General features: G+C 38.7%; 2 protein-coding genes across 3 annotated transcripts in view; both read left to right on the top strand.

Annotated features, from left to right (window-relative positions):
• LOC118411719 (synaptic vesicle glycoprotein 2C-like) overlaps positions 1 to 7,256 on the top strand; it is a 7,427-nt gene extending 171 nt beyond the window's left edge. The window contains exons 2-10 of the mRNA XM_035814201.1: positions 407 to 593; positions 1,294 to 1,456; positions 1,859 to 2,005; positions 2,302 to 2,437; positions 2,799 to 2,885; positions 3,824 to 4,023; positions 4,283 to 4,524; positions 4,888 to 5,047; positions 5,338 to 7,256. Of these exons, the coding sequence (XP_035670094.1) occupies positions 407 to 593; positions 1,294 to 1,456; positions 1,859 to 2,005; positions 2,302 to 2,437; positions 2,799 to 2,885; positions 3,824 to 4,023; positions 4,283 to 4,524; positions 4,888 to 5,047; positions 5,338 to 5,521 (1,506 nt within the window). The 3' untranslated portion in view covers positions 5,522 to 7,256. The remainder of the gene's footprint in view (positions 1 to 406; positions 594 to 1,293; positions 1,457 to 1,858; positions 2,006 to 2,301; positions 2,438 to 2,798; positions 2,886 to 3,823; positions 4,024 to 4,282; positions 4,525 to 4,887; positions 5,048 to 5,337) is intronic.
• A 337-nt stretch (positions 7,257 to 7,593) lies between these two features.
• Positions 7,594 to 11,999, top strand: LOC118410810 (peroxisomal membrane protein 11C-like). Of its 2 annotated transcripts, none has more exons than XM_035812642.1 (4): positions 7,594 to 8,127; positions 9,594 to 9,772; positions 10,094 to 10,165; positions 10,675 to 11,999. In XM_035812642.1, exons 1-4 carry the CDS (start codon positions 7,888 to 7,890, stop codon positions 10,901 to 10,903), a joined length of 720 nt encoding a protein of 239 aa, XP_035668535.1. In that variant the 5' UTR covers positions 7,594 to 7,887; the 3' UTR covers positions 10,904 to 11,999. The 2 variants fall into 2 exon arrangements, with proteins under 2 accessions (XP_035668535.1, XP_035668534.1); XM_035812641.1 differs by lacking the exon at positions 9,594 to 9,772 and adding an exon at positions 8,970 to 9,151 and having other exon boundaries at positions 7,746 to 8,127.
• Positions 12,000 to 12,368: the final 369 nt, after the last annotated feature.

Below are 12,368 nucleotides of genomic sequence, written 5' to 3'. Positions count from 1 at the left end.
AGTCTGGAACATTGGCGTAACATGATGCCAGGAATATGTTTTTGTGTTATATTATAATTTGTTTTGACCATAGATTCGAAATGATATACTATAAAACCTCCGTCAGGGAGATGAATTTACAGTATTTGTAACCTTCTGTACTTTTCATGGGATTGGGAGCAATACCACTATGTAGTACTTTAGAAACCAAAGGTTTGAGACTCAACTCCTGTTTTTGCTGTGTCTTGTTTTCTCGGCAACTGAATGCACTAATCATAAAAGGTAAACTGCCTAAAAACATAACACAGTAACTGCAAGCTATGTAAGACTGGACTGAACATTTGATCCCTTCACATGTCCCATCCAAGAGGACATCCCTGGCTAACCAAAGCTAGGTGCTCATTTTCACCTTACCTTTTAAACTTAGTTACACCATATATATGACCCTACAGGCTATGGGAGGTTCCAGTACCTCCTCCTGTTTGTCTGTGGTTGGGCCAACGCCAGCGACGCCATCGAGATCCTCTGTGTTTCGTTTCTCCTCCCCTCGGCGACCTGTGACCTCAAACTCACCACGACAGACAAGGGCTGGCTCAGCGGAGTTATATTTGCAGGTGACTGAATTACCAACACAAACAGAACATTGTAAACAAAAGTTATTTGTTTTCTCACCTTTTTCCTGTCACGAGTGCTCCTTTTTACAGCATTGCTACAATGTTGTAGCTGCTCTATGATAAAATGGTATACTACTAGATTGTAGTAGTGACACAAAGATATGCTGGAACACTTTTCCAGCAGCATTGGCATGCTTACCTGTACCGTCAATCTTGTACTAGTTGACCACTTGATCACGTGCACACACATACTTACACTGTGTCCACTTGTTGGTGGTCCCTTAGATTATTTTCCCATTGACCGGTGGATTAAGAATCTTTTCTGTAGTGGCCACCTGTACATGTACATAGTCTATTAAATATAGATGCCTTAGAAAATATGAAAATTATGTTGCTTTTAATCAGAATTGAGTTCTCAGGATGTGACTGGCAGCCAACATTACCTTTTGAGGTATCTAGTAGTAAACTGGCCTGCACCATGTTAGCGTCACAGCATTCTAAATTGGATCTGTGTTACCTTTGACTTTCTAATGGGTATATCATAAATTTACAATTAGTATGAATAAAAGGAAACAAAGCATAAAAAGATTTGCTTTTTATCAACGAACTTCGTTTAGCCCTCTGTCAAATCGCTCGGCAGCAGAAAGGTTGCCACTCTAAGATACAACTTAACCCACTTGTTATGGGGTATTTTTTCCAGGCATGATGATAGGAGGCTATGTATGGGGGTCTCTCGCTGATGTGCAGGGCAGGAGAAAGGTGCTGATGCTGTCCCTCCTTGTGAATGGGCTATTCGGGCTGGCCTCCAGCATGGCCAACTCCTTCCTGCTGTTCCTCTTCTTCAGGTTCCTCAGTGGGGTGGGGTAAGGGAAAAATTTGCATACTTGGGATTGACTTGAATTCTAGTATTTGCATGTAATGGAAATCTAAAAATGGATTTCTACTCTGGCATGTTGTAGTTTATAGTCCATGTGGTCCATGTATGCAGGGCCATGTGAAGGTATTATGTGCAGAGTTCAAAGTTTGCAGTGTTGGACACACAGAACGTTGTTGATGTTGTGGACGGGTTACCACAAAAAACACAGAGACATAAAACCACCATGAACACTTACAGATACATGTACATGTGTATATGTAACTGTGAATATTCAACTTTGAACTGTGAACATTTTTACCTTTTTTTAACTTTTAACTATTTCATCTGTACTAGTCTGACTGGCATTTGTAGTACCATATAGCAGTAACTGTCGTGCCCCCCTCCCCAGTGTTGGAGGCTCCATTCCGGTGGTGTTTGCATACTACTGTGAGTTCCAGCCCAAGTCCAAGCGTGGAACCATGCTTAGCGTCCTCGCAGCCTCTTGGATGTTTGGTAACATCATCGCTGCCGGGCTGGCGTGGTTGGTTATTCCCAGGTAACCATGACAACTGTTGATTTTTCTACTAGCTTGTGAAAGTTATGCCTGAGTATCACTACTAATTCACAGGGAGGCATTCTTTTGTTCTGTCTTATCTTTGTGTGTTTTAGTTGTATCTTTTCTATATACTAGTCAGGTTTACCATAGAAGGTGCCAGGAAGTTATCAATGGAACATACAATGTTAATCAAAATCTTATTTTTATTGACTTGAGCTAAAATCAAACACGACATACAAAAATATTTAATAGAGTCTGAGATCTTCTAACTCCTGTTGGTTTTTGTTTTCTTGTAGGACGTACTTACAGGTCAGCATGGGGACTATTACGTACGACAGTTGGCGAGTGTTTGTGGCGCTGTGTACCATCCCCAGCCTCACTGCCGCGCTCCTGCTTACCTGCATGCCGGAGAGCCCCAAGTTCCTTATGGAGGTAACCATGGAAACACGTTTCTACCATCAAAAGGACATGCATGCATCTATCATTGACATCTCCAGAGTGACATGCATGCGTCTATAATCTATTGACATTATCATTGAAATTGCTATGGAATGGACATTGAACATGCTTATGAGTTTTTGTTATAGTCTGTACATTTGTACATATTGTACTGTGTTTTAGCAAATTTGTTTCTACGAAGTTTGTTTATGTTTATTTTTGAGCTTTTAAGATCTACATTTAACGGTGTTTAGAATCACATATTTTGACTCCATGACTGTGAAATCAAGGCAACATTTTTGTATTATTCATTACAAAATGACTTTTAATGGAACCTGGTTTTATCTGTTTTCAGATGGGGAGGGAGAAAGAGGCCCTGGGTGTGTTGTCACGAGTGCACAAGATGAACACTGCTAATGGGAAAACTCCTAGGCAGTACTCGGTATGTAGAGAATGTTCAACTTGTCTTTCCATTTATTTGTTTTCTATTTTACTTATGTTTGTTTCCATCTTTGTTTCTATCTTTCATTGTTTCCTTTCTTTCCCATTCTTCTAATCCATAGTTTTTTTCTTCATTTCTACTTTACTTTGCTATTGTATAAAATCCATATTTCTTATTTGTCTTTCTTTTGCATTGCTGTAATGTAATATCTATTTCTTCTGATGTCTGTCTTACTTTGCTACATTGGCAGTCAAATATCTTTCTTCAACTGCTGTCACCTGTCTCTGTTGTATGTAAAAACCATTTATCAATATACGCCAAAAAGTAATTACTCAAGCAACTGGATATGGTTTTGAAACGGTCAGACGTTTCGGATAGAATCCACTATCCTTCGTCAGTGACACTGAAGTGATCTGGAAGAAACAGGTCTTTTATACTCTAACTATGAATGAAGACAATTTCAGATGTCCAATAGGAAACGTTGTAAGACAATTCAGACTGAAGACAATTTGGATTCAAAAGAAAACAAAGGTATTTCTTTATAAATAACCTACATCGACATATGTTATCAATATATTTTTATTATCTTCCCATTTGACATTAGCCAAAGTGAAAGAAGCTACTACAGCACATTTATTATTCTTTTTGACGATCATGACATTGTTTAAATGGTAGTTACACTTAACATTGATACAGAAATCAAGTTATCTTTAAGTACCTTAGGTGAGACTTCATCATTTTTGTTTTTTTATTTCAGGGTTCACCCAAGCTGCATTGTAATCCTAGAATTTTCTTTCTAATGCTAGCATATGAACCCTCACCCTTCTGTCTAACCCCGTAGACAATACAACTTGGGTGACAAAAGACAGCCTTAGCAGCCAGAAGGTTAAATTTGACAGACATCACTAAGAAGAAACGTTTTTCATTTCAATCCACAGATACGGCAACTGGAGGTGACCACAAAGAAAGATGACGACAAGGCCCGCCACCTCCGAGGAAAAAATGCCTGGCGAGTGAGGTGTGCGGAGATCTGGACCACGGTGCGCGTGATCCTAAGCCAGACTGTGGAACTGTTTAAACCTCCGCTGACGTCACGGACTGTAGTGATGCTGGTCATCATGTTCAGTATCTGTTTTGGGTGAGAACCATAATAATACTGGCCATGGTGTGTTATGATGTTTAACAAGGGCTTAAAATGGGGCTCAACCCCAGAAGTAGGTGTTATTTTCTAAAAGCTCACATTTTCAATGAAAAAATAATGTAAAGTTGTCAGTACAATAATTTTTTGGGGATTCAAAAAATACTCGCTGTAGAATCAAGACACCCTCCTCTGGAGCCCCGTTTTCCCTCTACAGCAGGAATGTTTGAGTAATTTTACTGTTTCCATTTCTTACCAGGTACTACGGCTTGTGGTTGTGGCTGCCAGAACTTTTCAAGCGAATAGACCTGTACGGGGGGTCGCCATGTTTGAAGCCACACACCGGCATAAACGGCTCCATTCCAATAGTCCCTGTCAACGAGTCGTGCTTACCGTCGGAAGACGTATACTTTGAGGGATTTCTCACCGCAGTGTCGAATCTACCGGGAAACATATTCGCCACAGTTCTCATGCATAAACTTGGAGCAAAGTTTCTACTTAGTGAGTGTCTTCTTCATTTGCAATGTTTGTTACCTTGGCTTGAAGGTTTTGTGTTTATGGTTAATGTCTTTGCTGTTGGTAGTTTGTGGCTGAAGGAATTTGTGGCTGATTGAATTTTTAAATTCCATACAGTAATTCTGGTCCTCAACTTTTCACACATACAAGCTGTCACTACCCTTCAGTGTAACACACCAGATCACAGTGTACACTCTGACATCTACCCTGACAGGAGTCACTATATATATATGATACATAGAAAGGTCATGAAAAGCACTTGGAATATGATGTTTAGCATCAAGGAAGTGTAAACAGTACAGTGTACAGTAAATAACAAAGTCTCCGTCTCCCTGTTTTGTTTTTCAGGTGGAAGTTTATTTTTCTCAGGTGTCAGTGTGTTTTTCTTCTGGTTTGTGAGTAGTAAGACGCAGAGTCTCATCGCGTCCTGTGCCTTCGGTGGAATTTCTGTCATCGCCTTTAACAGTTTGGATGTCCTGGGAGCCGAACTGTACCCTACACATCTCAGGTATGTGAGCTATTCATATTTTAGGACCATAGGCTGCCTGCACAAGTTATTTACATTAGTTCAGGTAGAATAGACCGATCCTGACCATTGCAATAAGCACTTTAACTAATTATAGCTCCAGGGCCAATTAACTGTTCAACCAATGAGAAAGTGGCTGCATGCCCGTTAGATATTTGTGGTTTCAAGTTTTTACTTTACATTTCCACATGTTGACTATGAGATGAATCTATTGGAGTTATAAAGGTGTTTTTTTATGCTGTACATGAATGTGCTGCAACATTTACTTCCAGGTCTACTGCTATGGGTATCCAGACAGGAATGGGTAGGATAGCGGCCATTCTGGGGAACCTGGTGTTTGGTTTGCTCGTGGATACGCATTGCGCCATCCCGCTACTCATGGTAGCCGGGCTGCTGGTCATCGGCGGGCTCACGGCAATCAAGCTCCCCAACACCAAGGGCACGGAACTGCACTGAAGGTCACTGATGACATCACCCACCATTCCAAGACTGTACCATTATGAGAGATCTTTCAGGGGTGCAGGGATGCACCTTTTATCTGTAATTGCAGTTCCTATTTGCCATTACAAAGAGATTTGTGATTGGGTGGTATGGAGAATGAAGGTATATTATTATGCTATATCATCCATCACTCCAGACTGTGCCACTTCAAGAGATCTGTTGGGGTAGGCAATTTTCTCATTGCAGATTTATAGTTGCCACAGAAAAGGAAATTACCAGTGTTTTGAATATTTTCTGCATGTATGCAAAATGAAGGTATGATATTTCAAAAGAATTATCGGTAGTTTTAATCATCTATGAAAATAATGTAATTACAATAGAAGGGTTAAATGTGGTCCTTGTTTTAGATTTATATACTGGACTGTACAAAAAAAAGATATACAGTATCACTTTAAATGTTATAGTTGGTGTACATATATATAAATGTAAAGTGTATCCCAAAGAAAAGAAGTATATACATGTACTATTGATAATGAAATCATGAAGTGAAGGTTTTGAAAGTGAGATTATTTTTGATAATCTTGTCCAATTGTTCAATCAAGGACATTTGTATCATAATGTTGACCTGGAGTTCTGTGAACAGGATGAGTCTCGTGTATAAGTTCACTCATAAAGGAGGAAGCTCTCCCCTCACTCATTCTCTACCAGACCCCATAGGTTGCTGGAAAAAGTAGTAGACCAGAAGATTAGCCTGCCATACATGACTAGAGTTTTCACTTTTGCCTGATGGTTAGACTCAGTTCACCTACCAATTATCCCTCCTTTTAATTTGTACATGTAGCCATTTTCTAATTTTTTTGTTATCAATTCAACAGGGAGTTCTTGTAGACACAGATTTTGACTTGCTCCAGTTCACTTTGTCACAATCCAGTCTTTAGTCTGGTATCCAGCCGTATTATACATGTATCTCCCTAGTCTATTCTGTTCTCTATGCAAATACAGAAGAGACTCAGGAGCTATAATACAGCTGGATATACCAGGCTAATCAGTCTTGGCAATGTTGGTACTTCAGTGTTCAACAAACAAGATTGTCTTTGTCTTTTCCACTGTCCACTGGGTATTGAACATGTTTCACTTTGTTAAACCAGAACATTACAACTCAGGTCATAGCTTTCAAAAGAGGCAGCATGTATGGCATGCAAAGAACATCACAAGTGAAAGAAAGGAACCAAGCTACTTATATTTGGTGCACAATCAAGGTAATTGTACCTGCAACCAACTTGCAATTGTTTGCGATCTAGGACTATGATTTAGCTTGAAAATTTTGGGAGCATATTTTTTTTCTACATTTAAAAAGCTGTTCCATGAAACTTTGCAAGTACAAGTGCAACAAAAATGTGAATAATTAGATTTTATTGTAGGTCATCTAAATACAAGAAGTAAATTATCTTTTTACATGATTATGAAAAAATTCCAAGTTATACAATATAACAGCTTGAATATGGTAATGGGTCCAAAACAATTGCTATTTACATAATGTTTACAAACATTTTCTCATTTGATACCTCAACAGGGAATGATATTCATATTGGCAAGAGAGCAAAAGAAAATTTTGTGTTAATTTAGCTTTCTGGTATTTCAATGACTGTTGAGGTGATTGGAATGTATCTAATATATATTGTATGAATGTAGTGCAAAAATGTATTTTTACTGTCATTCATTGATCATTAAACAGTGTGTGATAATTTCATGTCACCAAGTTTGTTTGTTTCTGATGTGTATGATAATGGCACATGAGCCTGAGTTTTTCCAGAAAAAGAAAAAAATGTAAATCACCCTCTTTATTTCTATTTATAACACACAGTTTTTACAAATTGCAATCTCTTTATGTTACTATCTCATTATGGTAATCACTACTCAAGGCATATGTAACAATAGAAACTCAACAACCCTTGCTCAAGTGATCCCATTTTAAGATAACAAAATAGCCCTGCAGTTTCAAAACACGCCGCCAGGGGCCAAACTTACACCACTTACTCCCTGCTCAAAGACCTATATATCCACTAGACCACTACTCAAAAGTCATAAACCTGCCACTTGCGGAAAATTTGACCCCAGCTTTGATCCCTCATTGAAGCATCGTAAATTGTCAGTAATTGAGCTGGATATTTCCAACATGATATTTCCTTGGGTCATTGTTTCGGCTTCCTAACTGTCGTAATACTACCAACAGCTACGTCATTGCGTCGCCCCGTTTGCGGCAACTTTAGCTGTAGCTCGACCTTTCGGTCAGTTACCTCTTCATACACACATTGCATCATATCTTAGATCATCTTAGTCCAGTAGTGCTGCTCTTCCTTTGTTTTAAACCTTAACAGTCCATGTCAAGGATGGATACCGCTGTGCAGCTGCTAGACACATACAGGGGGCGCGACAAGGTCATCAGGACGTGTGGGTACACCATCCAACTCATCGCGGGTCTCTTGCCCAAGGAGCACCAAGCCTTTTCCGACGTGTTGGTCGGTACAGCCTCGACACTGAGCGGCTCTAGAGTCGTCTTGAGGCTTTGCGATGACATCCCTATGCTGGCGTACAACTTGGCGTACGGCCTAGGTGGACATGTGAGTAGCGCACCATCATAATATTGCTGGATCCTATTTTACTTATTGTTTTTTGTGAAATGGCGATGCCACGCCCCCCTCCCACCTGCGAACACGTCAACACTTGCCGGATGTTTACAGTGTAGTCTGGCGGACTTCGATCGCACAAGGCGTTCTTTGTAAAGGTGCTAACGTGGCAAGGCCGTAATACACGACAACACAACTATTTGGTGTCAAACGAAATATATATATCCTGGCCATTTATTAGAATTCACAATCATACAGGAAAATGTTTCTAACGTTTAACTGACTGTTCTCCGAAATTTAGAAACGTTTAATCCAACGTTAAATATTTTATACATGCTAATCATTGCTTTTAGGTGTTTTTGAGTGTTTGTGTAGACTGCCCAGTGTATCTTGACCATTTATAAAAATTGCCAATCATACAGGAAGAATGTATTTCATAAAAATTACTGATCAACATCAAATTATATAGATTATATGAAGGTTTATCAATATTTCAGTATTCTAAAACATTTCTGTCAGACAAACAAAGGAATACCTTACATGAGCTATATTAATAAAGACATTTATATATTGAAAGAACAATTTGAGCCTCAAACTTGGTCAATGAAAGAAATATATTCAAATATGGTACTAATGATATCTCAAATTTGCCTTGTTTGATTTTGTCATCGGATGGACCCTGAAATATGGCCCTACTTCTTCGACCATTGTTAGTTAAATCCTACAAGTAATTGATTATTATACTTTGTAACAGCTTGTACTGCAACACATGTCTATTTCCCCAACAAAACATCCTTTCTTTGTTTCACATGTCTTTGGTGACCTTTGCATTGCAGGAAAAGGACCACTTTATTCGTTGTGTGGACGTTGTAAAAAACATGGTGGACCAAATATACGGTCCCGTGGAGCACGTGATGTGGGCTACGGAAAGACAGCTCCTTCCCGGGGTATACACCGCACGGCTGAAAGAGTGGTGTACCAAGATCTGGGCTATCTCTTTAACCTTAAACATTCTCAGGTAACCAATCAGCAACTTTCAAACATCGTACTGCATTGTGGGAATTGTGTCTACCCAATCAGAGAGCCCAAGAGCAAGTATAATCAAAATGATGAACAGATGCCGATATAGATGTTCAGGAACAACATACTTTACTTTAGCTTTACCTTGAATACAATGTATTTAAGATTTCAGTCTTGTTAAGGGAACTATTGAAACTGTACATTTTTTTAAAGTGACAAAAAAAGGCAGTTATTTTCCTCAACAGAATTGAGTTTCATTCAATTTCAGGCAAAGAAAGGCACAAATCTCACTATGCAGTCCCCAGCCTCTTGACATCTACACTGATTTTTCCACAGAAAATCCCAACTCCTGGACACAACAAAGCGGACTGTACTCGCTGACACCTTGGTCTTCAGCCTTTCACCCAGTTCAAACCTTATCTTGTCTAATTATTCTCCAGGAAGGAGACGAGTATCTCCGTTGGCTAGGAGTAGCTAACAACATCCTAGACCAACTGTACTATCCGGTAGAGCACATAGCATGGGCAGCAGATCGACAAATCCTCCCCCCTTCTTTACAAGGCCTCTCGCTGTGGTGCCTCAAAATCTGGGCATGCTCTCTCACCCTCAACATCATTAGGTAGTTTTTCTAATTTGCTAGCCTTGTAACCACTGTGTTCTAGCTCTGGTGCATTCCTCTAATTGCTTCACTGCTGGCCCGGGACTTACATAAATCAGGTTCTAGTCAGGTATCCATCTTATTCTAACTCCAGTTTGCTCCTCTAATGGCCTCCTGAAAAATACTTTTGTCAAACCTGGTTGTCCCCATTGACTACCGGTACATGCTGGAATTTGGGATGTGAATTTGTGTGCAAACGTAGAAAAAAAGCAATTTGATCATTGTATTGCTTGTTGTTTTTATTTATGTGTGCTTGTTTCTTTTTCCCTTTATTCTCCCCAGATCTCTGCGAGCTTTGATAATCCTCAGACTGAAGAAACAGAACCTGGCAAGAAAACAACAGAGAGGAGAAGAGTAAGCTGCCAGCTTGATATTTATCTTGATGTCACATTCGATATGGGTGCTCCAGGCCGGATGATAACATGGGTTTCTATATAGTAATTTGAACACACTGAATGTGCGCCACCATCGAGAAATCACCTCTTGAATTCAGACATTGTAATTGATTTCACATTTAGGGTGGGTATATCATAAACCCCATCATCCAGCCTTTGGGCTATCCGACCAGCGGTTGGGCTGGTACCTCGGGTGATTTTGCATACACTTCATTGTATTTCATATGCATCTGCATCTGTATAACCATCATATTCATAACCACCCTTCAGCATAACATGCCAGCTTCTGCATCTGTACCTGTATAGCCAGTCATATTACACTGAACAACCTGTCACTCCTGACATCTTATTCCAGCTGTGAGTGTTATTTAAATGAGGATGCTAACTAACTGAATGTTAAGGTACTCATCATTTTCATAAATATAAATGAGGTTTTATCAAAATAATCCTTGTTGTCATTTATTGCAGTGACATAGGTGATGTTAAAGAGTCCATGAAGACCCTGAGGTTACAAGAGTTCAACATCGTGCTGACTTTAGTGGGGAGTGCCACTGACTTGGTCAACGCCATAAACTGGATGCCGCCTGGATTTCTGTGGGCAGGAAAAAACTCGCTGGCATTTACAGGTGTCATGGGAATGATCTCTTCCTCCATCGGTCTGTACCGTGTTTACGCTACAAAAATCAAGCAAGCGTAAAATGTTTGTAATGCTGCCAAATGTGCCAGATGTTTTGATTTAGTAATGTAAATCTATTTAAGTTCATGACACATTAACTTCATTTGTCACTAAAGGTTTAAGGTTGAAACGATTGTCACAGTTAGGTTGAAATGATACAGAAGTGATGAAAAAAAACTTGATGAAAAAAACATAAATGGCAATAATTGAAATTCAAAGATTGAGAGATTTAGCATTTTATCAATGTGTGGATGACAAAGGACATACATGAATAGATTTTACTACATGTAAACAGGTACAAGGGCTGGTAGAAATGAGTATGATGTTTTGAATATGAAGTCATATCAATGACTACAAGAAAATGTTAACTCTCGTACACTTCTCATGTTCATTACTGCAATTGATAATATATGGGGCCAATCAAGCAATTTCTTCAAAAGGTAGTCAGAAAAAAATATTTTAAGCAATTTTTATAATCATGGTGCTTACCAGTAATCAAAAATTGAAGAGTTGTACATATTACTTTCAGGGGATTTTCTCAGTGAAAGCATTTTAGATTCAAGGTAAGGTAAATGATATGATTTTATGAGTTGGAAAAAACATTTTGCAAGGTTAACAATGCTTTCCCATTTTGTTTTTACAGGCAGTAAGTAGTGAAATATGAATGAAATATTACTGTCAAACGAAATGACATATTACTGACATGAACTTTGGTTGCATCTTCAATTTTTTTTTTGCCTTGAAAACTTATATCAAATTGTGGGTAATGATATGTGACCACATTGATGTACACAGTGTGTAGGGAAACAGTTTGTGCAAATACAGTATAATCGAGATTACTGTTATACAGTTGTGTATATAATTTGCAGACTTACAGTAAGTTTAGGACTTTGTGCAATTAAAGACTTTAATCTTATAGACTTCAGGGATTTTTTTAATTTGACTGTATCATGCATAACATCATTTTCTTTTAATCTTTCTTATTTGAATGTTTCTGAAGAGGACATTTCCGGACACATGGATTTAGACCAAAACCATGGCTTTGGTCACTTATATGATTGGTGGTTATGCACTTATTTTCATAACAACCATGGAGGTTACATGTTTAACAGCAAAACGATAAATGACTATAATTAAAGGCTGTATTTATATTTCAGCCATACCATATATGGTATGGTGAAATATATTGTATTCGTAATGTTTCTTTCTTTCTTTCTTTCTCCTGTCAAATCTTCAAAGCGATTCATCTCCGTCGTTCCGTTTCCGAATGACCTGAAATTTAGCACAAAGGTAGAGTGGGTCAATACCAAGGTGTGTTTTTCTGATTTTATTCATATCTGCCTCTAAAATGATTTTATTGATGTTTAAAGGTCATGTTTTGACCAAAACTGTATATTGTGGCCCCCTGTTCCCTTGAATTACAATGGAATGACCTTAGATTTGGTGTAGATAGGCATTAGATAGTTGGTAAAATGATCCAAGTAAA

This window comes from Branchiostoma floridae, chromosome 3, assembly GCF_000003815.2.
Source record: "Branchiostoma floridae strain S238N-H82 chromosome 3, Bfl_VNyyK, whole genome shotgun sequence".
Taxonomy (NCBI): Eukaryota; Metazoa; Chordata; class Leptocardii; order Amphioxiformes; family Branchiostomatidae; genus Branchiostoma; species Branchiostoma floridae.
The sequence above is the reverse complement of the archived record's forward strand: the minus strand, read 5'-3'. Positions and strand labels throughout refer to the sequence as shown.

What these genes read in the sequence shown, in the direction of transcription:
- LOC118410810 (XM_035812641.1), top strand. Translation starts at nt 7,888, where the DNA reads ATGTCAAGGATGGATACCGCTGTGCAGCTGCTAGACACATACAGGGGG. An exon ending in CGTACGGCCTAGGTGGACAT is followed by an intron (nt 8,128 to 8,969) that starts GTGAGTAGCGCA and finishes TTTGCATTGCAG; the next exon opens with GAAAAGGACCACTTTATTCG. An exon ending in AAACAACAGAGAGGAGAAGA is followed by an intron (nt 10,166 to 10,674) that starts GTAAGCTGCCAG and finishes CATTTATTGCAG; the next exon opens with TGACATAGGTGATGTTAAAG.